Below are 25,073 nucleotides of genomic sequence, written 5' to 3' on the forward strand. Positions count from 1 at the left end.
GGACCTCATGAGAGCTGCTTTAGTTCTGGACGTCGTCTGACCCTTAATCTGAGTTATTCACCTCACCTGCCTCTGATTGTAATGTTCTGGCCGGTCAGTTCACTCAGTCTCACTTTCCCGGTCTGTTTCCAAACACCTGAGTGAAACCAGACTTCAGATAAATCTTATAAAGCTTCTGTAGGAAAAACAGAGCCTCGAATTAAGTTTTCAAATAAAGTTCTCAGCCAAAACAAACTGTCATGATCCTCCTGCTCTGCTCACTGTGTGTGTGTGTGTGTGTGTGTGTGTGTGTGTGTGTGTGTGTGTGTGTGTGTGTGTGTGTGTGTGTGTGTGTTTGCACGTGGAATAATCCATCAGGAGGTTTATTGTAATGAGATGAATGTTTGGTTCAGTCTCCAGCGGAGAAAAACAGCTGCATTTTTTAAGCAGACTAACAAGTAGAAAACTTAAAAAGTTTGGAAGAGGAGGGTTTACTGTATTCTGTTGTTGTGACCTCTGACCTAAAACGTGTTTGACCGCTGATTAAAAATCTGTGCACTGGCCCTTTAAGAGAGTTAATGAGGTCTTGCCTGTGAGAGTGCGGAGCAGGGAGGTTCAAACAGTTGTGCTTCCACAAAACAAAACAGGAAGTGACTTGTTTCACTTTCAAAATAAAGCTCAGTAGGGAGTGGAAAGGATTGTAAAGGAAAAACGAAAAATCTTGAAAAATTCGGATTTGAAATTCCGTGAAAGTTTTTTTTTAAAGTCATTCTTTAATTCCTTGATTAAAGATTGTATGTTAAGCATTTCTATGTTTTTTTTCCACAAAATAAATCATATGAATATTAACCAAACAGTCCAAATTTGAAAGAAATTACCTTGAGGATTAAAAAGCGAAATATATTGAATAATAATAAAATGCAATTTGATGAACAAAAAATAGAAATACAATCAAATGAAATTAACTAAAATTAAAAAAACCTTCAACAATGCCCCAGAAGTCGCACATTCTCATATATATGATAAATACATATACACAGATACATACACACATACAGAATGAACTTGTACATGAATGAGTGAAGAATTACGCCATTTATATCATTGTTATTGCTCACATTTCTTCATTAATTAATCTTTAACGGGGGCCCGGTGGTCTCCTGCGGCCCTCGGCCCCCACAGTGAGCAGACACCCTGTCTGGGCGTCTCAAAACACAGGTCGTTTTCAAAATACAGATTTATATAGCTGTATTTTCCCCAGGTGACTGTGTCCTGACTGAGTGCACACCCTGTCCGTGTTTTTGTTCTGTGTTTTCTCTGTCAGTGGATGTTTTAACCTGATGCTTTTATTTTGTCTTCTCCGGTGTGAACGCACTGACGCTGACTTCCGGTCGCGGCTCCGGTGTCTGCTGTCCGGTTACCGGGAGATGTCCGTCGTCTGAAGGCTGATCCAGGGAAAACAGGGCCGTGTTGGGGGGGATCGGGACCGGATCGGGGGGAACCGGACCCGGACCTCTGGGTGAGTCGATCCTTATCATGAATCCTGCCCCGTGTTTACAACCTGGGGAGGCAGGTGAGGGGGGGCAGGTGGGTGCGGGGGGGGTGGATGTGTCCCTGCAGCCTCGATCCGCTCCGTAAACCACCTAAAGCTGAACCTTTTCCCAACGGATGTTGTTTAAATGTTGTTGTTTCCGGTGGTGCGTTCAGGTGCGGTCATCATTACAGGACGTGACAGAGAAACTGGCGCGTGCTGCAGCAGGTGTTTTAATACGAGCAGAAAACATGAAATGCACCTGGAACTGAACCTGGAGCTGGCAGTCAGGAGCACGGTCTCGGGTCTCCGGTCTCGGGTCCCGGTTTGGTCTTCATATCAGATGTAGGTCAGCTCCAGCGCGTGAATTATTGATGCAGCGTCTTTTCTACCGCGGTAACATCGATCTAACATCTGATCTGTGTGTGTGTGTGTGTGTGTGTGTGTGTGTGTGACAGAAATAGACCATGCAGTGTGAGTAACAGTCGTAGTACTCCAGTAAATCTATGGTAAACCTCAATCCTGCTCAGCCCGCTGTAATCTGTAGGAGGTGGGCGGGGCTTGCAGGTGCACCACACGTGACGTCATCACGTCGGGTCCTTTAAAGCCCACGTGGAGCCTCCTCGGGTGTCTGCTCCTTGATTTCTGAACATAACGATTCCGTGACTTCAGATTTCTGTCATCTGTCAAAAAGAAGTGCCGTGCTGCAGAACCACAGAGGAGGACCACACGGGGCCGGAACCGGGCTCCTGAACTGACCCCACATCCCCAGAGGACACCTGAACCTGGCTGAAACGTGACTCTTTCCAGTAGAGACACAGCAAGGGTTAATGTTCCCCTCTGCAGAACATCAGGCAGACCAACCAGAACACAGTTTATGGCAGCAGTGGCCTGTTTGTGGGTTCAAGTTGTTGACCTGGCCCCAGATGGTCCCCCTAAAACCCTCCAGTTCTGAACCTGGCCCCAGACTGTCCCCCTAAAACCCTCCGGTCCCTGAAGCATCTCCACATTCCTCTGTGCTTTTCGGTTTCCTCAGCGATCGAGACGAAGCAGCGCCAACAGCCGGAGCCATGGTGACCAAGAAGGTGAGGACGGAGTACATGAAGAAGTTCAGGGATCCCAAATGGGAGACGTTCTCCAAGTGCTACGAGGACTCTCTGAAGTACCGTCTGACCCGGCGGGTGATGGAGCACTCCCACAAGCCCTGGTTCTGGGAGGGCTGGGACAGCGGCTCCGACTCCAGCGGCTGGTCCACGCCGCGGCTCACCAGGAACAAGGTGGTCCCGCTGTCTCTCCCGCCGCCGCCGCCGCCCACGTCTTCCCAGATCAGTCAGAAGCTGTGCGACTTGAAGATCAGTCCGGAGCCGAAGCCGCCGGCTGAGGAGGGAGGGGTCGAGGTGGGGGCAGGAGAGGCGGCGCCTGGAGATGCCCCCCCGACCACAGGTAAAGAACCGCTAGCCAGCAATCTGACCCACCCTCTGTGGGGAAAATGTCTCATCAGGTTGTTTTCATGAGTGAACCTCGCCGTGGAGGATTGACCGGTTCTGTTTCCTGCAGAAGAAGCTGTAGTGGAAAACGGCATGAACGAGGCCAGTGGCGGTTCCGAGGCGGCTGCTCCGGCCAACAACGGAGACACGGCGACGGACGACGGGCCGGCCGACACCACGTCCGACGACGGCGGCGAGCCGGCCAATCCGGGGCCGCGGCGGCGCTACCGGCGGCGCACGCCTCGCTCCGAGCCGGGACAACACCGGGACGCTTCCCTGGACGGCAAGCCGCCCGCGGTCCGCAAGCCGCCGAGAGCCAAGAGCCAGCCGGCCATCGGCAGCAGCGAGAAGGAGAACCGGACGCCGTCCAGCAGACTGGACTGGACCGAGAGACAGACGGAGGTCCGCAGGACGCCCAATGACGTGAGTGCTCCCCAAAACTCCGGCAGTGAGGCTGGAGTCAAATTACCAGTAGCCGGTGATGCTCAGGTTGTTCAGAAAGGTTTGAAAGTTTGTTGATCAGAAGAAAACTGCAGTTTGAGACAGACGTTGCTGAAAGAGGAAGCAGATGATGAGTCTGTTTTTGGGGGAGATTTCCTTCTCGGGGTCAGTTTGATCTTATTGAGCTGAGTGTTTGTCCACATCTGGTCCCTCTTCGCCTCAGCCAGCGTCCTGGTCGTGTCCCGGGGCGTAACGTAGAACAGAGTCCCTGAGAGCAGCGGCGGGACACCGGAGAAGCGAACCGGACACCCAGGAAGCATGAATAATGAAGCGCCGGCGTTCCTCCTCTCTCTGGTTTCCCCCGCAGAGCCACACCTCCGATGCCTGCGTTCAGACCCGCCGCCAGTCCGGCAAGCGCGGCTCCACCCCGGACCGCCGCCGGGCGCGCTCAGCCGACCTGGAGAAGACGAGGCGGTCCCAGCTGGCGGTGGCCGACGACCGCTGGATGACGGAGTACATGCGCTGCTTCTCGGCCCGGCTGAGGTAGAACCCCGAGACGACCGCCGCCGCTCCTCCTCTCTCGGGAGTCCAGAAGGGACGAGACGGATCGAGAGACGGTTCGCCGTACCGAAACTCTGAAGGATGTCTGACATGAGGGCCGGCAGATGGCAGTCTTCTGGCAGCTCCATTTCTAATACCCTTTCTCCAGTACGTCCAGCATCCGTCCTCAGGACGTCCAGACCACCTGCCTCGTCGTTTCCTCTCCCTCTGTCTGAACAAACGTCCAGACATGGAGCCTCTTCCTCTCACCGGTCAGATTCGCTCATTAAGCAGGAAGTAAACCTCAGTTCCATGGTTTCCACGGTCATTTCGGGAGCTGTGGAGGTTTTTCTGCTGTACTGCAGCGGCTTTCTGCCGCCACACAGTGACATCTAGTGGCCACAGGCGGTACTTACTGTTATATTTTCATTGTGTTACTTCTGAATATATAAGCTACATGAGCAGCCAAACAACTAAAATAAAACAAAAGTGTGATTTATAGTCCAGAAAATACAGTAAGTAGTAATTCTGTAAGTAGTGAAGTAAGAGGCTGCAGGACGGACCAAATATTTTTTGATATCAGAGATATTTTGGATCTTCAGATTATAGTACAGATCTGGAAAACGGGTGCTGGATGGTTCAGGAAAGTTTACACAGGTGATCCCTACATTTTTTTTTTATTATTATTAATCATTCTTTAAAAAAGAAGCTTTAGGATTCCAGTCAGCAGAGAAACAAGAAAACTGCAGATAAGTTTTAAAATGACACAAGGCTTTAAAGTCAGTGACTTGATAACACTCCCTCTGTTTCTGCCTGTTAGCCACCGGCGGATGCTAAGCTAACGAATCCCTGCTCTTCTCACTTCGAGATGCTTCGTTCCATCATGAACTGCCGAGAAACGCTCTTTTCCCAGTTTGATGTGTAAAAGCAGTTCGGTTCAGTTTTTCCGGTGGGAATTTCCTCGTTCCTGGTTTGAATTGGTTAAACTGGCGGGGGCGGGGCCTCCTCCAGGGGGCGCCACGGAGCGTCAGGAGGGAATGCAGCTGCGGGGAATTTACATTTCCATTCAGCTGGATTTCAAATGATGATTCTCAAAAATAACGCCGACTTTCCTGACGTGTTTGTCTGTTTAGCGACAGTTTAAAGCCTGAAGCTCCGCCCCCTCCAACCACCTTTAAACATCCCTTTAATGTGAACTTTCTCTTTAATCTGCGTCCGTCTCTTCATTGTTCGGGTCAGGACTGTTCCAGCCAGCAGGGGGCGCCCTGAGCCTCTGAATGTCGGCGCTGAGGCTCTCCAGACTCACCAGTGTTTTTCTGACTGTTGTTTATCAGTGACTGTGAAATGTGTCTGCATGGAGCAGCTCGTCGTCGCAGCTATGCAGCTTTTCTTTTTGCTGTTTTTAACGTTTTTACTCACATCCATGTAAAAATGCTTGATCTCACAGATTTTTTTCACCGATTGTTAAAAAGCTTACAGACGAAGCAGAAACAGTCGGCGATGGTGCAATGCTGTAAGTCCTGCCTTCAGCCGTCGGATGAAGGATGCTTCCAGCCGAATGCGACTGCTGGTGAAAAGTTCGGGTTTCGCTGTGCTTTACTGTTTGTTGAAGATTGTGAATTTACGCTGACGTCGTCATGGTAACTCAAACTGAGGCCTGAAGCTCGTCTGGTATCGTACAATGTTTACAGCTTCAAAAAAAAACAAAAACTTTTAGGAGAATGTTCTGATTTCACTGATTGAATGTGCACTGTTATTTATTTATTTATTTATTTAATTTATGGTGGCTGTTTGAGCCGAGACGAGAGGCGTTGAAGCAGGAAAGTCACACGTTTACAGCTTAAATGATCGGGTGATAAAAGCCACAAAGCTTTGGTCAATCTATCAGAGAAAGTGTGAAAATGATCTTCAAGCTTGAGAAAATCTGCTTGTTTGAGTAAAATAAGACGAGATTCATGAGGAAAGTCTGAGGTCAAAACTAAATCAGTGACCGAACGTCAGCATTGTTAACACAGAGGAAAAGATTTAGTACAGGCGGCGCTGCACTCCAGGTTTTTGGAATAATCAATTAATCCATAGTGATTAAATTTTCAGCTCCTGCAAGAGAAATGCAGCTGGAAGCCCTCGTGTTTTCACCTGGAGAGATGAGCAGCAGTCAGCCGTTAAAAGAGTTAAAGTTTCTCCAAAGTGCTGCTCTGCTCGTCTCTCTCAATAGACGAGTGATTTAGGACCCAGTTAACCATCTGGCAGTATGTCAGGTATTTATTTTTACAGAATTTAAAGAACATGAAAAGATCAGGGACATTTTTCTAGGTGTGTAATACCAGTTTGAACCACAAGGTGGCGCATAGAGGCGCTGGAGTCTTTTCAGCGCACAAAGGAAACAATAAACAGACTACAGAGACAAACCAGTTAAAAGATCATTGAACCTGTTTGAAGAAACTGAGTTTTCTTTTCTTTAAGTTTTAAGTGAATGTTGAAGACAATCACATGAAAGTATTTTGAATTATATGGAACATTTAAAAGTTAGATTATTTCTGTAAGTAAAGAAGCACTGCAGTGTGTAATGGAGTGTGTTTTGGACCAAGTGTTATTTGCTCGTGTTGTTTAACGGCAGCGGATTCTGTGGAATATGCATCAGATTTTGTCTCCACTGTGGTTTACATTTTTTTTTCAGTCACTATTTGTATGTGAAAACACTCGGAATATATTTTCATTCACTTTTGATGCATTGCTGTGAATAAATCCAACTTCAAGCTGCCGCTGTGTTTCTCAGATCATGTGACTTCAGAGAGTTGGCGCTCCGGTGGAGGGTTTCCGGCGCTCCTCTGTGACCTGACGGCCCGGCTGACCTCTGACCCCAGGAGGCCGTTAACCCTTTAATCCAGCCAGCAGCTGTTCAGGACGCCGGCGAGCGAGCGAGCTGACCCACAGACCTGCCGAGCTCCAGACGCCACGCCGCCGCCCAGAAAATACTTTCTCATTGTGTGATCCTGTCGTGTGCAGACCAGGTTAACCACACTGACCGAATCCGACCAATCAGAGGAGGAGATTACAGAGACAGCGATCATGATGAGCACTGCCGTTTTCATTAAGTGTGATACCAAAGTACACAACCACCTGGCGCCAGAAAGTTTCCTGAAGAGCATCATGGACAGACAGAAAAAGAAAATCACATCAGAAGTTTATTTACAGGTGAGAGGATCAGTGGAAACAGATTCTGTTCGTTCACCGGAGGAAAAAAAACACTGCAGCTTCAAGCTGCTCCCGAAATAAAAACATTCACTAAAACCATTAAAAAAGAACAAAAACAAAACACTGTGCAAAACTTCCTGCAAAAACGAGGAAACCCTAAAATCATGGCTGCTGAATAAAGAGGATCAGGAGGGGAGTCCTGCAGCCAGGATGCTGCCCAGCAGAGTCCGGTCCTTCAGCGCGTTCTCCACCTCCTTCTCCTCGATCCGCAGGAACACCTGCAGGGAACACAGCAGCCGTCAGCCCGGCGCCACCCGCAGGACACAACGCTGGGTGTGTGTGTGCGTGCGTGCGTGTGTGTGTGAGAGAGAGAGAGAGAGAGACCTTGGTGAGTCGAGCCTCTTTGGCCTTCTTCAGAGCGAAGATCCCTCGACTCTCCAGCAGGCTGCAGAGCGACAAACACTCCGCCTGGCCGGCCGCACACACCTTCCTCTGAGCGCACAGCCGGCTGTACACCTCGTGGAGCTGAACAGGGAGAGCAGCGCGTTACCATGGAGACAGAAGAAGAAGAGCGCATCACCACGGAGACGGTGGGAGAACAGTGCCAGTGTTGTTTCCATCAACAACGACAACGAAAATATTTTGTCAAAGCCGCTTTTTTTCCCCGTGACTAAAAGGAGACTAAAGGAGCTACAGCTGTTTTTAAAGACGGAAACTTGACGAGACGTATCTGTTGTTTTCGTTAGCAAGACGAGATGGAAATGTCAGCATTTTGACTCTCAGAATAAATTAAAACGAATGTGATTCCCCAGCTCGTTCACACACCCGGCGTGCTTTACTCTGAAAATATCAGCTTCCTGTTGTGTTCGACCACGCCCCTCAGCAGGAGGACAGACACACATTTATGGACGTACTTTCATCATGATCCAGCAGAGAATCAAACAGAATGCCTGGAGGTGGGACACGGGCTGATTGTTCTGACTGTCAAACTGCAACAGGAGCCCATTCATTGGTTAAGCACCTAATAAATCTTTTTTTTTTTTTGGAAAAATAATTCAGGTTTTGTCTTCTTTTAAAGAAATTTATTTTCACTTTTGTTTCAAAGTTCTAGAGAAAATTCAGGTCAGGAATACTTACAAAGTTTATCAAACTCAAGTCGTTTGTCATTTCAGTTTGAAAGACTTCCAGTGTTTCATAGCATCAAGTACCTGAGGAACTCATTTAGTTTATTTCAGTTGTTTTAATGGTAGAATTTTCCTAATAACCGTCTTAATATTGGTTTTATCGCTTCTCCAAATGAGGCAGAGACACAGAAACACAACAGACCAGTTTTAATAAAAGATCTCAGCCTTTATATCAGCATGGACTTTATAAAAACAGCTAAACTCCCATCAGTCCTCTCATATGAGCAGCTCACTGCATCAAACTAGTGCTGTTGATGATTTAACGTTGGTTTTGTGCCATTTAAGTATCTTTTATTACGTTTGTTTTTTCATTTCCTGTTTCTGTCTTTTCCTCATGTATTCTTTAAGTTTTGTGTAACGAGTAAAACTAAGAAGCGTTTCGTCCAAAAGATTAAAACTAAATCAAGATAGGCTTCCAAAAACGACCCTGACCAACGCGTCGCCACGGAGACGCAGGAAGCAGGGGCCGGCGCCCCGTCCAGGTGAGCCGAGCTCAGAACCTCAGCGGACCCACCTTTCCCAGGACCACCTCCCTGCTCCTGCCGGTCCGGATGAGCAGCAGCAGGCAGCAGACCAGCAGCTTCTGCTGCAGCGGGAAGCTCTCGCCCTCCGAGCCGCCGCCGGACGCCATGCGGTCGCCGTACACCTCCGACAGAACCCGCGCCACCTGGGGGAGGCCGACCCGAGACGCTGCAGACACAAACACAGTCCTCAGGCTGTGGCTCCGCCCCCGACGCCCCGGGACGAACGCCCGGTCAGGCTGCTTCACTCACCTCGACTCCCAGCGGGACCGGCGGCGTCGTTCTTCCTCTCGTCCGACTCGACGATCTCCACGGCCCTCCTGGGAACAGACCAGGTCAGCCTCGTCGTTTCACGCTCGAGGAGACACTTCCACACAGAAGACGGAGCTCCAGTCTACCTGCAGATGTCCAGAGCCTTCCTGGCGTCTCCCGACACCGCCGACACCTTCCTGGCACAGAACTGCACGGCGGACGCGTCCACGACGCCGTCGGCCGACGCCTGGGAGGAAACCAGAGCTTTTACAAAACGGGCCGGGCGAGGCTCCGGCGGCGGCGGCGCCGAAGACGAGCAAACCCCGCCCACCTGAGCCAGCCGGTCCTGCACGATGTCCGCCAGCTCCTGCCGGCTGTAGGGCGGGAAGTTCAGCAGCAGGGGGCGGCAGCGGGGGCGGGCCTGCAGCCGCGGCAGGATGCGGTCGGTCAGGTCCAGCGCGTTGGCGACGCCTGGCGGGCAGAGGAACACCGTCGCCCGTAATTTGACACCGGCCTCGCTCTCTGACAGACGCGGGGAGAAGCGGAGGCGGAGTCGGCGCTCACCGATCAGACAGAGGCGGGACTTGGGGAGGTGCGGCCACTCGAAGATGGTGTAGAGGACGTCCTGAGATCTGCTGTCCAGCTGGTCCATCTCGTCCAGGACGAGGAGGCTGCGGGCGAGAGAGGGGCGAGAGAGGGGCGATCAATCAGTCTGATCAGCTCTGCTGAAGCTGATCAGAAATCAGTGGAGGGGGGAACTCACACGGCGGGCCCCGGGGCCGTCAGGAGCCTCTGCAGGCCGCCCGGTCCGCCCGGCGCTCCCAGCCGGTCGGCCAGCAGCGGGAAGACGGCGTGGGCGCTGCGCAGGCTCATGCAGTTCACCATGACCGACTTCACCGGCGCCAGCTCGGCCTGCAGCGACAGGAGGTGGGACATCAGCAAGACCAACGGCAACGCCGCCCCCTGGTGGACAAACCCCGTCCTCACCTCCATGTCCCGCAGCACGCAGCTCAGGCAGGCCGTCTTCCCGCTGCCCGGCGCCCCGGAGATGTAGAGGCTGCCGGGCCGACGCCGCAGCAGCGTCTCCTCCAGGAAGCCGCGGATGGACGCCCGCTCGGCGTCTCTGGACAGCAGGCGGTCGGGGAGGGCGGTGTGCAGCGCCCGCTTCACGCTCTGGAAGCCAGACTCTGGAGGGACAAGGGGGGGGTCGGGGGTTAGAGGAAACAACGAACGGATTCTGACTTGAGCTGGACTGCAGGATGAAACGCTGCAGGAGGCAGAATCTGAGCCACCGTTACACTGTAGTGAGTTTCTGTCCTCCAACAACAGCGTTCTGCAGCCGTTAAGGCCGAAAGAGCCGTTTCAGTGATTCTCCCTCAAGTCCAGCAGTTCTGGATCCATGAAGAACATTTAACCTCTAAAACGAGGCGACTGCAGCTCAGGAAGCTTCACAGAAACTCGATCTGATGAAGCATCATGAAGTTTGACTCCAGTTCAGAACAGAGAACAGTTTTTACACTGAACCTGTTTTTGTTCCTGATTTTAACAGTTTTGTTCTTTTCAAGCTTTTTTGTTAAAACTGTATCCATCTTACCTCTTCTTAAACAGTTTTCTATGCTTTTTTTCTGCCATATTTCATTTTCTTATGTCAGAAATTCAAGATATTTCAGGTTTTTTAAGCTGTTCTCTCTTTTTTTTTTCTTCATTTCTTGTGGTTTTTGGTATTTTTCACAATTTTACTTGACCATTCTTTGAATCCCTCCTGACCCTGAGTAATGAATCATATAAAAACTTCTAAATAAGTTAAATGTTTGAGGTTTCATGCTGTGAATTCTTCCTGGAGCCGCTGCAGAGGGCCTGAAGAGCCACATGTGGCTCCAGAGCCGCAGGTTGAACACCCCTGTCCTAGAAGCTGCCGTCCACGCCGCTCTGGAGGTTCTTACTCTCGGCGAAGAGCCGCGCCACCGGCGGCTTCCTGTCGGCCTTCTGGAGGGCGGGGCTCCCGGCCGGCGTCTCCTGTCGCCGCGGCGACGGCCTGGAGTCGGGAGAGGCGGGGATCGGGGCGTTCTCGTCGGAGCCGGGCCTTCGGGGGGGGGTCAGCGAGGACCTGGGCTGCTTCGGGGGGGAGCCCGTTGGGGCGGAGAACAGGTTGCAGCCGTTGTCGTCACCTCGGGGAGGGAAGCGGCGGCGCCGGGTGAGTCGAGGTGTTCCGGCGGGTCGAAGGCTGCGTCGGCCTCGGCTCGGACGCCTCACCTGTTCGTTTCCGCGGGCTGAGGGGGAGGCGGGTCTGAGCGGCGGTGGAGGGGGGCGGGGCCTGGCCGGCGGCGCGCCGCGGCGTCAGGGGGGGCGGGCCGTCCGCCGGACGGCGCAGGGAGAGCGGGGCGTTCCGAGGCAGCGGGGCGTTCCGAGGCAGCAGGGCGACGGCCGCGCCGACGTCGACGGGGCGTCTCGGGGACGGCGGTCCGGTCGGGGAGGCGGGGGGACATTTCTGGGGCGACGCCGTCGTCTTCTTCGACGCCCGGCAGGACTTCCTCCGGGGGAACGGCAGCTCCGGCTGGACCTGGACCTGAGAGCGAGTTCTGGGCATGTCTGTGGAGGAACAGACGAAACCAGGACCTGATCATGAATCCAGACAGAAAGCATCATGAGGGTCTGCGCGCACACACACACACACACACACCGCGCACGCACGTTTGTCTTTCTATCCTCGTGGGGACCTTCCTTTGACTCCAATTCATGTCTAACACCTAACCCTGACCCACACCAGAACAAACCGTAGCCCTAAAGAAATGTTTTTGCACTTTTACTTTTTTCAGTAACAACAACATGGTCAAGAAAACAGTTTCCCCTCATGGGGACCCAAAAAATGTCCCCACGAGGCACATCGTGCCAGGCACAGGCGCGCGCGCGCACACACACACACACACTCACACTCACACTCACACTCACACTCACACTCACACTCACACTCACACTCACACACTCACACACTGCTCCACTGTTTCTATTCTTCTGTTTACCGTCTGTCAGTAGTCTGGATCCTTCGTCTCATTCTGATGAGGTCTATAATATAAACCTGCCTTTACACCCATACATCTTCATTTAAAAGAAAAAAAGTTATTTTCGCTCAGTTATGGTTTGATGTAATCATCATAAATGACTGTTAGAATGTGGACAGATTTCAGTGCAACACACAAAGAAGCTTTCACTGCTTATCATGATCAGTGAGAGGAAGACATTCCAACAGCAGCAGGAACACAAAGCAGTTCAGTCGTTGAGGTAATGAGTGGAAAGAGGCATGAAAGAAGAATCATCTTCTGGTGAACGATAATGAAGGCGTTAAAGACAAAATCTAACAATAGAGAGCAAATTCAGCTTCATATATACATAGAGCCATTTCTGGGGACTAATCACAAAAGCCTGGACGGGGCTCGATGCGAGGAAAGTCTGTTAAAACGTGAATATTTAGTCAATCTCAATCATCTTACAGTAAATAAAGTTTACTCTACTCGATTCTAACAGGAAACAATACAAAGTAATGGCGCCAAACAGCGAAGTCTGCAAAAAACGCGTTTTTTAACATCATAATAGTTTTTTATTAATATCCGAGAGAAACATAGTTTGGGAAATCATCATCTAGACGAAAACGACACGACAGTAAATTAAATAAAAACAGTATCAGTGAAACATTTAACGAGAGAGAAGTAAACCCGGTGAAGCACGGTGACTTTCTTCCGGTCGTATCGCGACAAAAAGAAAACAAAAAAATCCTCTCAGCTCGATGAAACTAAACGAAGTTAGCTAAACACGCTGCATTACCTGTACAGAGCGGAGAGCAGTCCTGAGATGTGGCGGTAAACCGTCTCTTCCTCCCGGTCCGTCCTTCTGCTTCTCCCGGCTCGGTTTCAGTCTGGCGCCAAATCTTCCCCCGGATCAGCTGCGCTCTCTGCCGCCGCGCTCTGATTGGTCGAGCCGGTCCCGGCTTCGGCGCTCATTGGCTGGCGTCACGGGCGGATATTGCGTCAAGTCGTTCTCTTCGCGGGAGATTTCAACAGCCCTTTTTGGCGGACTTGCAGTGTAGCGGGGGATTGTGGGATTGATCAGCTGCTTCAGACCAGCCTGTTGGTCTGATCTGAATCTCTGAAAGCTACAGGCAGTAAATACCGCGAATACTTTATTCTGATGATTACAGTGAACACAGTGTAAAGGCTTTTCTAGATTTGGAGCTTTGGAAAAACGGTTGACTTTCAATTTTATTTTTATTTTTAATTAATAAATGATGAAACATTGACTGGTTGTGACGATCATTCTGGATATAAACTGACTGAGAGACATAAGAGCTCGACTCTGCAAGTGACCCTGGAGTTGTGTGTTAGCCTGGTTCAGTGTGAGAATCAACAAGATGTGATCCCAAAGTTCCACAGGAAGTTCCCAGGATCCACAAAGTTGGATCCTTTGATTGTTTATTTAGTCCAGGTCTGTTGATTAGTCCTGATTTAGTCACAGGACCAGTTGATTGGGACATGTTTACAAAGCCATATTTACATATGAAGGTGTCTTTCTAAATCATCCACCAACAGAGAGCCTGCACCGAACTATTCAGCACGACCCCTTGACCCCCGATCTCTGAGGACAGGTCGTCTGTGACAGCTGGAGAGGAGACTTCTATAATTACAGAACAATGACATGTTCAAGTAAACTTTCAGATCTAAATCAATCAGAGGAATTTACCTGTGAGGTTAGAAGTCTGACATCAATTAAATCACACCTCCATGAAGGATCAAATCAGTCTTTATTTCTAACGTGCTTTTCATATCATGTCACAAAGTGTGTTACAATATTAAACAAAAAAAACAATATTGTCCTGACCTGGAACTCATTGGCTCGGCATGAAGTTAACCATAGTTAAAAACAAAAACAACACCAGGTTCTTGTAGTGGTCTTTATCAGGGTTGGGGAGTAACGGATTACATGTGACGGCGTTACGTAATCAGGATACAAAAAAATTGTAACTGTAATCCGTTACAGTACGCGCAAAAAAATATGTAATCTCGTTACAGTTACTTCTGATATAAACACGAATTACTGAGTGTGATTACTTTTGAAAATCAGACGGAATATAGCAGCAACAACAGACATCCGCGCCGTATACAGACATTGTGACACTTTACGACACTTTACAGCACTTTACGGCACAAACCGCCACATCGTAGATCTATAAACAGTAGACACCGTAGATATATAAATGACAGACGCGGCATCGACCGCTGTATTTGAGCAGCCTCCTGCTCTACTGATATGTTGAACCGTGAATGAAACAACCCGCGATGCCGAAGACTTTACCCCCTGCTGCTGGAGTCATGGCTGCTCCAGGGAGAGAAACTCATTCTTTGACTGGAAACGGAGACATTTTGTATTTAAGTCAGATGAGGCCAGAACTTCTCTGTACAATGTGAACTCTGCCTCCAGCTGAGAAAATGCTCTCAGCATCCAGGGACTCATCAAACCTGAAGAAACATCTACAGGTATGAAACACATCTGAACTCACAGTGGAGCTAAAGTGTTATTAGCCTGCTAACCTGTCAGTAACCTGCTGCTGAGAACCTCAGCCTCACCAGGCTGAACTCAGAAGACTCTGATGGAGGCAGTAATATCTTCAGCCTGGATGGAGGATTTCCTGGAGACTGCATGTTTCCTTCTGTCACTGAGGAATGAATCAACTCTGAACTCTTGAAAAAATACTTTGCATTGCATACCTGAACACAAAACCCTGCTCCTCACTGCAGCAGTACAGCTACACAGCAGATTGAGGATAGAATATAAATGTGTGTTAACAGTGTCAGTGCGGCTCCTGGTGCTGCTGCTGGACTGTAGAACTACTAGAGGAACTTAGCCTGAACTGATGGTTCTGGTCCTGAGTCAGAAAGAAAGAAAGTCAGATTCTCAGTAGGTTTCGAGGTTAAAGGTCATATTGGTGGTATTAACTGGGGCTGAACAGAGTTCAGCAGAGTTCAGACACTCAGAGCATTTAGTGTTTACTGTGTAGAGTTGTTGTCAATACACTGTGAGGATGACACTTTGTATTTGCCTTAAAAGTAATCTGGTACGTTACTTTTTAATTGAAGTAATTAGAGTAAGTTACTGATTACATTTTTTGACAAGTAACTTGTAATTGTACCGGATTACAATTTAAAAGTAAGCCTCCCAACCCTGGTCTTTATTGGGTAACTGAACAATTGGTGAAACTGTAACAAAACCAACAGACGTCACAAATAATCACATTTTTAGAAGCGCTGCTCATGGCAAACACTCCAAAACACCACATAACAGTTAGTGCAACGTCTGCAAATCATATTTTAACAACTTTCAGGCTGTGCTGTACAGAAGCCCTGAAACACGTTTTGTGCTCCAGCAGACAGGAAGTAGCAAGCGGGTTTCAAAATAAAAACTCTCTCTCTCTCCCTCTCTCTCTCTCTCTCTCTCTCTCACTCTCTCACTGCAACTAGTGGGTCGACCCGTGTCTGCGACCCGCTAACTATCGCCTTTTTTCCCACCGCCCGCACACCCGGGTCTCACCTCCTGCTGGCAATCCGCATCGCTGCGTTTTCCCGCACTGATGGTGTCCCACGTTGATGACATCATCAGCGCGACGGAGCAAAACGAAAGTAAACAATGCAGCGGAAAACAGTCCCTGTTACCTGTAGACGAATCTCCTCTTCCCCACGGATCAGGGGAAGCTCTCTGATCTCGCTATCTTGCCACTGCTGGGTCATGTTGACGAAGGAAATCTCACTCTGTGTCCAGAAACAACAACTAGCACGCTAACGTAGCCGCGCTGCGTCGACGTCATCATGTAAGTTCCCACTAAAAGCCGGTAGAAAGCTGACCCGGGAATTTACAGGGTCAATTGCAGGGTTCTCTCTCTCTCTCTCTCTCTCTCTCTCTCTCTCTCTCTCTCTCTCTCTCTCTCTCTCTCTCTCTCTCTCTCTCTCTCTCTCTCTCTCTCTCTCTCTCTCTCCAGTTATACCTATTAAAGACTATAAAAACACATGAGCCTACTGCATCACACTTAAGTGACTGTAATAACTCGTGATCAGTTTGTATTTGAGGCTTACATGTGAGACAGTTATCATTCAAGTATATTTATTGCTAGATGTGCAAAAAGAACATTAAACAACTGCTGTCTCTTCTGGATTTTAACATTTTCTTTTTGTATTTTCAACTACAAAAAGTGCAAAATCAAAACTGAAAACCTTCTGAACAAAAAAAACCCAACAAGGTGCAGTATCTAACCCCCCCCCCCCACACACACACACACACACAGAGTTTGGGAGGCTCGTTGTATGCAGACTGGCTTCTCTGTACTGTAATCGTGAAGTGTGCCTCTGTTTGTTCAGTCTCTACTCACTGTTCCCCAAAGACCTAAAGAATACCACAGGACATAGTTGATCTCTTTGGCTGCATTTTATTTTAGCTTGTGGTACATACATGTGTTTTTCTAGAACAAACAAATGACAATAACAACCATCAGTAACGTAAATACACAACTCAACAGTATACAGTAGTCCAAAATAACCATTTTCAATATTATGTGAAATAAAGTTGTCATAAATGCTAATTATCATTAGCACACTAATGACCATCTAGATACATAAGAACGTAAATGTGTGTCCTGTGCATAAAGAAATGTGCAACATCTATCACGTACCCCCAAGTGATAAAGTAAAGTGAACCTTCAAAGGCACAGACATGAACCACTAAAATTTGGCACTCAGAGTGCAGACCTCCGCCACAGCTAAAATCAGTGACCAACAACAATAAGAACACCATATATGATCGGAGCGGAGCGCTGCCAAGCGGTGCGGCGTGCGGAGCGCCGAGCGGCACAGTGCCTGCATGCTGCGTCAGGAGCCGTGAGTGGGGTGCTGGATGGGACCCCCAACCTTTAATTCTGGCCAACGCAGGACAACAGAGCCGTCTGTCCCCCCCTGTCGGCGGGCCTGCCCAACTATGTCAAAGACTGACCGATATCTCAATGATAAAGAATCCTTTAAAAGATTAGTGGATCCAGACAGTGATCCGGATCATCACCAAAACTTAATGGATTCTAAGTTAGCCCAAGACCCACCTTTCCACAAAGTTTCATTGCAATCCGTCCATTACTTTTTCCGTAATGTTGCTAACAAACCAACCAACCAACAAACCGACGTGATTATATAACCTCCTGGGGGAGGTAAAAATGACCGTTTATACCATCAGCTGCAACAACCATCACATGTGGCTAACTGCAGCAGCACACAAATCAATGAACTAAACATAACATATCTGATATGTGAACGGCACAAATGTACATGTGTATGGACACACAAGCGGCAGATCAACAGATAAAAATAGAAACTTGAACTTGAATGAAAAGAAAGATACACCGGATCAAACTCCACAACACCGTCGTCAGTATTCTTCTTCTGACCCAAACCAAGTAGCTCTAAGTGGCCCAGTTTACATGGTGTTTTTTCAAGACGATTGAAACGCTTTAAACGCACATGTATATTCATGTACGGCATACAGAGCAATCCACAATGAATCCTCGTTTACCAGGACCCTGGTGAAGCGGATTATACAGCTTCCTTTGACATGCGCACAAAGTCTCACGAGGAACTTTCAGGTCTTTAGCTCTGCAGCAGCAGTCCTCAGCGCCGAGTTTTTAATCTGCTGATATCTGCTCAAGTAATGTCCCAACATCTCCATGATACGCTGCTGAAGGACTGACACTCCCCAGCCGGAGCACCGTCCTGCACCGGGGCTCTGCTCCACACGCCGATGTTTCGAATTAACTGGTGCCCGTGTTAACTTGTGACCAATAGACTGAAACCTGTAGTCGTTCTAACGATTGTCAGCTATCGACAGTTACAGTGAGTGTATACGCTTAAAGTCTTTTGTGAGTCTTACTTTAACAACTGCTGTTATCAGCCTGTGTTTACACAGACCTCCGCTGTCATTCGTTAACACAGGAACCAGTTAATCCATAACACCAGCCGGCGATCGCTCGTATTCTGCTATAGAGCTCTTTATACAACTCGCTGTAGCGCGATTTGCTTCCCTCTAGCTCCTCCAGTGTTTGTTCGCTCAGGGTTTTTGTTTAAAAAAGTTTTTTTCAACCACCGTTGTGTTCTTCTGCTTGATTTTGACTGTCCTTCTTCCGGTTTACTGCGCATGTCGTCACGCCACTACATAAAAGGGAACGCATGCGCGGAACAAATAATCTCCCGTTTAATCCGCTCCGTTGTCAGGCAGCGTTTACATGAGACATGGAGCGGATTGTGGATCGGCGTACACCACCTCCTACAATCGGCTCCAAAATACAATCCGCTCCGAGTGAAGCGTTTCCACTCAGATGTTCACATGACACGTTTCCAATCCGCTCCGCCGATAAGCCGATTATAAGTGGCCCATGTGCCTAGCGAGTCTCTCCCTCACTCTGCTTGGTGCGCTACTGCTCTGGTTATAGCACCCCTAGTGGATGGGTCCTCAAATTACATGCCATGACATAGAGCCTTCAGAACACAGAGAAAAAAATCTATGCATCTTACATTTATCCATGAAGCCGGGACAAACAACGTCCCGTACAGGACACGCTTCTTTAGGCTCAGATACTTGCTGTCCCAACTAACAGGGCACGGTTGGCAACCCTATACATATGTCATTCTTATGCCCAAAAACACTTCAGACAGGTGCTGCTGGTGAATCATTGCTCAACCAGAGGCTCTCCATCCCCAACAACACTGGGAACCCCTGCAGAGAGTCACACTTCTCTGCTGCAGTCATGTCCACAGTCACATCTGTCTTTTACCCTTTCTGAAAGATTTTGACCATTTTTGTTTTTACTCTGCTGAAAGGCTTCACGGCAGCCTGTGTCTACTTTATCTACTTCATCACTGGAACAGTTGAACAAATCAAGACCAAAATATAAATAAGAACACTAACTGCTACAAATTGAGTTTTTTGACCAATTTGAAAGTTTTGCTTCATTTTCCTCCTGAAATCCACCTTGAAATCCTCCGATTGGATTTGGTTACATGATCTAATCTCATTTCTGAATCCTCCTTTCCCTTTTGAACAACCCTGAGCTGCTCAGCTGCTGCTGTCCTTCACCACCTGTGGACCCTGATCCAGGAGCTGCTGGGCTTCAGGACCAGAGGAGGACGGCTCGTCTCCTGGACGACTCAGACGTTCCCTCTCAGGACCCATTTCCAGGTCGTTCTCTGGCTGGTTCCTCTTCTTCAGACACCCTGCTGTGAGAAGCACAACACTGATCACCCTGAGGTTTCTCCGTCTGCAGCTCAGTCCTGCTGTGGATGGAGTCTGAATTCTGACCACAATGATGAGAGAAACAAACTCAGTTTCACTCATTTTCAATCTTGGAAGCTTCTGTTAGAACTTACTGATCTTTTCTTTATATTTAACTCCGATGATGATGATGATGAAGACACCGACACAAAAACAGCCAATGGCGATGATCATCCCCGGTTGTGTTCCATCTGCAAGAGTGAAGACAGGCGGAGAGTTTATCGTTCAGCAGACGCTACAGGCCAGTGTCCAGGAGCCACAGCCGGACTGTTTGAAGTGAAGGTGGAGTTTTCTTCAGGCCGCTGCCTCTTCACTGAAGAGTTTCATTCACCAGACGGACGGAGAAGAAATGAGCCTCAAATGAGCATCAGAGCTGCTCCTGCAGAAAGAACCGCTTCCAGCCGAGACTCTGAGTCCAGCTCAACTGATCAGCCACTGCTCTCTACCCTCCACTTCCTCTGCTGTGATAGGTCCAGCTGCCTGACGCTCGAAAACACAGAGGAGAGATTTACCAGGAGCAGGAGGACGGACGGTGCCGTTCAGAGGACTGATGGAGCTGCTCAGAGGACGGACGGTGCTGGGAACGATCTCGGTCAAATCTGTCAGTCCATACTTGGTTACTGTTCAGGCAAAAAGAAGGTGTGTATGAGGCAAATCAGTTAGTTTTTTGAAAGTCGTGAAGAAAATGAATTTCTTCTGATGTATTTTGTTAAGTTTAGAAAGTTTGACACAGAGTGCAAGGAGCTGCTGCTGCTTCAAGGTCAAAGGTCAGAACAGGATGGATCACTTACCAGTGCCGTTAACACAACGATGCGGCCTGTTTTGTAGCAAAATGCAGATTTTGTACGGTCTGAAGTCAGATGCAGAAGCTGAGGTGATGGTTAGTTTCACCACACCAGACTTCAGGTCATCCGGGTTGATCGACGCACTGATTCCCTCCTTCTTCAAATGACTGTATTCCCAAGTGGTGATATCTTCACACTTTGTGGAGTTCGAATTACATCTCCTGATGTTCACAGCCTCATTCTCTAGGTTCATCCCGGTTCTTGTGTCCCATCGGATGGTAATATTTTGAACTTCGCTGGAGATCTGGACCCGTTCAGTGGCCCATGGACCTGGAAAGAGGACACATGAACTGTCTCAACAGTTTGGTTCAATCTCAATCTGCCAAAAGATGCAGTTCAAAAGATGTAATCTGGATCAAAATGATCTGGATTTGGAAATCCTCTGTTCTGCTGTCCAGGTTCAGGTAATTCATCTTTTATGCCGGTTGTTCGAAGCGGTGTTGGATTAAATCATCCTGATCCAGATACAGTGTGTAACACCAGGTGCTTCAGGCACAGCAAGCAGGTCAAAAAGATGCAGCAATACAACTACAGAAAGTTAGATACAGCTGACAGCTGGATAAATGCAGAACATGCACAGATGCTGTCAAAGCTGCGTTTTTATTGACAAAAAGAAACCAACGCATCAACGTGCTCCTCAAATGGCTCATGTCATGTATACTTCAGACACTACTCCATATCCCCGGGATGATGAACAAGTTCAGTGTCTTCTAACCAAATATATGTGGGGGGAACATATTGTTTCGGGCTGTTTTTTTTTTTTTTTCTTTCTTTCCACGACCATATACATTTTATTTTATACACACACACACACACACACACACACATATGTATGTATATATATATATATATACATACATATGTGTGTGTGTGTGTGTGTGTGTGTGTACATGTGTGTGAATAAAGGCCCTACACCCAATCCTAGTTGTGTAAATCGTAATAATAACTGTCTCAAGATCCACATATGTGCACATAGGTCAGGGGTTAAAGTAAAAAAAAATGATTTGACTGAAAATTTTCGAAATTTTTTTTTTAAGTGAAACCTTGTGCTTTCTTCTCAATTTAGATTTGAACAATGTCCTTTATAACAAACAGCATCGATATTATGGTACAGCCAAATCTACACCACGGTTAAATTTCTGTTAAAATTCATAAATTTGTATTTGTATTAAATGAATCTCTTGTTTTGACTGATTTGCTGTCTTTTTTTTAAACAGGGATTTAAGAGTATCTCTTTATAAAGATAAAACTGTCCAGAAAGGATTATTGAATTGCTCTGATATTTATACCCTCAAATGGAGACTAAATGGACTCAAATATTTGTGACAACCTCTATATGTCAGTGGCTGCATACTGATTGACTCTGTAGGATACATCTGTACTTAAATTCCTCCTCATCTCTCTAAGGCACACACAACGGCTGGTGGATGCCAGCCATGCCAGCCTGGTGGAACGCCACTCATGTGGGTTCAGTAGCACAGCTTTTTGTCATAGTTTAACACACAACCACATTCATGCACACACTGATAACTGACAATCTGTGAAGTTTTTCACATTTTGTAAATAAAAAGTGTTTAGCCCTGCATCCTCGCCTCTTCGCCGGTCTTTGTTGCAGACTTGGGCTGAATCCCATTTCACCCCTTAGCCCTTCCCCTTGGCCCTACCCCTTAGCCCTCCGCCTATGAAACGGAGTGCTAAGGGGTAGGGGAGAAAGTAAACCCCTCCGAATTGGGACACCCCTCCGACAATCGCGTACGTCATCAGTAGTCGCCGCTGCCGATGACGTAGGCAGATGCGACAATTATCTGCCGAAGAAGAATGTTTTTCTTACATTTTAAAACTTTATTAATTGACAAAATACTGATATTTATGAACGTCTTTCGTTGCGGACGCCGCCATCTTGCCGATCTTGGAAGGCTTTCTGAGAAATCTGTCATCCAGTGGCGCCGGTGGCGAGGGGCGCTTGTTTTGTTCGCCTGGACCGTCAGTGGCGGGTGGGGTTAGTTCACTTCCGCATTGGCGGGGGCGCTCGTTTCCCACCCGCGCATTCCAGGCGGGCCGTGTTGAAGAAACCAGTTTATTGAAAATAATCGTCTATCTGTTGTGTTTGGAATGCGCCTGGAATGCGCGGGTGTGGAAACGATCACTCCCGTCAATGCGGAAGTGAATTCACCCCGCCCGCCAGGCATGACCTAGGCTGAAAGAACAAGCGCCCCTCGCCATCGGCCGATACCCCTCCGTTTGGAGTGTGCCTCTCGAGAATCTCCTTTTGGAGGGGTGACTGGCCCTCTTTCTTGGCCCTACTCCTCCGTCATAATGACAATTGGGACACTCCTACCCCTCCACGTGAACGCGCAAAACGAGGGGTAGGGCCAAGGGGAAGGGCTAAGGGGTGAAATGGGATTCAGCCTTGGAGCTCCTGGTTGTAAAACACACAGCTTCACTGCGAGGTAAGGCTGGGCTCGGTGCAGGTAGGTAAAACAGTCTCTCTGGTCTCTTCAATGCTTTAAGAGCAGCAGAAACCAGTATTAATGAAATCATAGATATGAATCAATATAATTAGACTGGGAAATATTAAAAAAGACTGACTTGAGTTTGAAACAGTTTAATACAAAAATAAAATCTTTATTGACAATGATATTCTGCAATAAAATCATTCAGGAACTGACAAGAATTTGTAGTGAAAATAAAACTGCATGAAAATGAAGAGGAGCAAACACAACAGAAAGTTTAAAGCTGGCCTCCACACAAGTCTTCAGAATGAGGAAGAGGGTTTTCTCATCCTTCATCCCACCAGCATCTTTGTCCACCTGCCACAGTAAAAACAAAAATTGAAATTATAAAAGAAAACACCACTGAACAAGCCCTACAATACTATATTAATATAATATATAATCAGGAAGCAGTCTTGGGTGTTTTACTTGTCATCAATAGGATAACACCTGTTAAAGCTGGAACAGAGCAGAACCTTCCTGCAGTCAGCATCAAACTCAATTCCAATTCAACTCCAATTCAGGAAGACCTTAAATTTCACTGTGGTTCACTTCAAGTTCCAATTTCTCATTTACTGTGTCATAATTCATTCATTTTAACTTAATTTTGTAAAGAAAAAAGAACACAATCAAAGAGTCCGCCTTTTTTGTTTCACTGTGAATTCAGACAAAACAATAGTGAATTTATTTTATTTTATTTGGATGTTTCAGACTTCCAAATACATCTAAAGTTTCTCAAGCAGGTTCCAGTCACCTTGCTCTTGTAAGTTAACATTGCCTGTGACTGGTGATTCTGTCAACATAGAATCATTTGAAACAGTGACTTCTATATCTTTTTCTGTAATGAGCATAAGGCTATGGCTGTGCAGCTACAGCAAGTAATAGCAGTGCGTATCAGTTACCTGTTCTTCTGCCATTGTTCCCACGAAGAAATGACTTCCAGCAGTTTGGTGAACAGAGGGTGAAAACTTTGCCGCTCCGTCCTCTGCAGGCATCGCTGTAGCTGTTCTAAAAGTAGAATCTTCGTCCATGCCGTCGCTGCAGCTGTGCAATATTTCTCCAACTCATATTTTAAAGCAGTGAAGCCCACTGGCTGAGGGCGCAGTAACATTCTCCGACCTGAGCATCACCTCGGCGGCCCTCTGAGCCCCTGACATGATGGAGTCCGAGTTTTAACTTGAGCGGGCCTGAACACGGACAGCCTCCATGCGTTGGTTCCCAGACCCCGAGGAGACGCTCTGACTCCCGCGGTGTCCTCCCCCGGCTGGAGCTAGCTAGCCTGAATAAGTAGCTCCTGATGTCCCGTGTGCTTTTAACGCTGCATTTGTAGCAGGAGGAGGCCCTCTCCTGGCTTGTAATAATTAACCAATCCCGCCAGGGGGAGCTGTGTATAAAAGAGGGCCATTCTCACTGGTGCAGCCTCTGCCGCTGAGTCTGGAGTAGACCCCGCCCCTGGGCTTTCTCACTTCCTGGTGTGAGCCGTGCGAGCTGTGCTTACCTGTTGGGCTGCGTTTGGGGATCAATTCCCCCTTCATCTGGGTGTCAACTTGCTGCTAGATGAGTGAGTACAGTTCTCCCTCTGGAGGCACAGCCCTACTGTCATGATCAGCTGGCAGTAATCAGCTGTTTGTGTTTAGGTGGCTGTAGGGAGGTTGCAGACTCCCCACCTCTCCTACTGGGCGTGTCAGTTAAATGTTTGTTTGCCAGGTACGCAGTCTAGACACCCTCATATTCTTAGCTGGTTCGTGCAGGTGTATGACTGCCCTTTTTATTGCTTATTAGGAGCGGCTAATCTGCCGTGGAGCCCGCCAGCTGTTTTGTCCTTCTGGGTGGCTTCGAAGTCCAGGGTTGGCACGAATAAATACGCCTGGACTGCCTCTGCTCCTTGGAAGCCCGCCGTCTGCAGGTTGCTGCACCCCTGTCGACCTGCTGGCTTCCTGACCGAGCTGATTACACGCTTGTGGGACGCCAGGAATACACAGAAGCGATCTGCTTACTTTATCATCTTTTCTTTTGATTAAGTATATTTGGGTTAGGTGTTGGTATATTTTGTTGTTCTTTTGGTTATTGTTTCTTTATTTAATTGTGTGTTCATTCTTTGTTATTTTCCAGTTACCTTTGTTTTTGTTCGGGTGTGGCAGTTACCGGTTTGCATTTATTTATTTTACTTGTGAGTTGTGGCTGCCCGCCCACTTGTGTTTAGTTCATTCAGGTATTTCTTTTTTTTGTTTGAATGCATGAATGTGAGGGAAAAACCCT

General features: G+C 48.0%; 2 protein-coding genes and 1 long non-coding RNA gene across 4 annotated transcripts; 2 read left to right on the plus strand and 1 right to left on the minus strand.

Moving 5' to 3' along the window:
• The first annotated feature begins 1,360 nt into the window (after positions 1 to 1,360).
• ccsapa (centriole, cilia and spindle-associated protein a) lies at positions 1,361 to 4,943 on the plus strand. The gene is made up of 4 exons (XM_030094364.1): positions 1,361 to 1,498; positions 2,547 to 2,953; positions 3,068 to 3,420; positions 3,806 to 4,943. Exons 2-4 carry the CDS (start codon positions 2,581 to 2,583, stop codon positions 3,983 to 3,985), a joined length of 906 nt encoding a protein of 301 aa, XP_029950224.1. The 5' UTR covers positions 1,361 to 1,498; positions 2,547 to 2,580; the 3' UTR covers positions 3,986 to 4,943.
• Positions 4,944 to 7,197: 2,254 nt separating this feature from the next.
• cdc6 (cell division cycle 6 homolog (S. cerevisiae)) lies at positions 7,198 to 13,027 on the minus strand. Of its 2 annotated transcripts, none has more exons than XM_030094361.1 (12): positions 12,950 to 13,027; positions 11,384 to 11,719; positions 11,074 to 11,298; positions 10,118 to 10,317; positions 9,894 to 10,042; positions 9,695 to 9,801; positions 9,462 to 9,601; positions 9,277 to 9,377; positions 9,131 to 9,198; positions 8,872 to 9,024; positions 7,558 to 7,698; positions 7,198 to 7,451 (listed from the first exon to the last, which is right to left on the minus strand). In XM_030094361.1, the coding sequence occupies exons 2-12, from the start codon at positions 11,715 to 11,717 to the stop codon at positions 7,336 to 7,338; spliced, it is 1,734 nt and encodes a 577-aa protein (XP_029950221.1). In that variant the 5' UTR covers positions 11,718 to 11,719; positions 12,950 to 13,027; the 3' UTR covers positions 7,198 to 7,335. The 2 variants fall into 2 exon arrangements, with proteins under 2 accessions (XP_029950221.1, XP_029950220.1); XM_030094360.1 differs by having other exon boundaries at positions 7,250 to 7,451; positions 8,872 to 9,047.
• An 11,154-nt stretch (positions 13,028 to 24,181) lies between these two features.
• LOC115390778 (uncharacterized) lies at positions 24,182 to 24,659 on the plus strand. Its single transcript, XR_003931709.1, has 3 exons — positions 24,182 to 24,375; positions 24,452 to 24,521; positions 24,597 to 24,659. It is a non-coding gene; the product is annotated as an uncharacterized LOC115390778 (long non-coding RNA).
• Positions 24,660 to 25,073: the final 414 nt, after the last annotated feature.

The sequence above is a fragment of the Salarias fasciatus genome, chromosome 6 (assembly GCF_902148845.1).
Source record: "Salarias fasciatus chromosome 6, fSalaFa1.1, whole genome shotgun sequence".
NCBI lineage: Eukaryota > Metazoa > Chordata > Actinopteri > Blenniiformes > Blenniidae > Salarias > Salarias fasciatus.

Coding starts and splice junctions, on each gene's coding strand:
- ccsapa (XM_030094364.1), top strand. CDS start 2,581: ATGGTGACCAAGAAGGTGAGGACGGAGTACATGAAGAAGTTCAGGGAT. Junction 2,954..3,067: donor AGATGCCCCCCCGACCACAG/GTAAAGAACCGC, acceptor TGTTTCCTGCAG/AAGAAGCTGTAGTGGAAAAC. Junction 3,421..3,805: donor TCCGCAGGACGCCCAATGAC/GTGAGTGCTCCC, acceptor TTTCCCCCGCAG/AGCCACACCTCCGATGCCTG.
- cdc6 (XM_030094361.1), bottom strand. CDS start 11,717: ATGCCCAGAACTCGCTCTCAGGTCCAGGTCCAGCCGGAGCTGCCGTTC. Junction 11,299..11,383: donor CAGCCCGCGGAAACGAACAG/GTGAGGCGTCCG, acceptor TCCCTCCCCGAG/GTGACGACAACGGCTGCAAC. Junction 9,802..9,893: donor ACGGCCCCGGGGCCCGCCGT/GTGAGTTCCCCC, acceptor TCTCGCCCGCAG/CCTCCTCGTCCTGGACGAGA.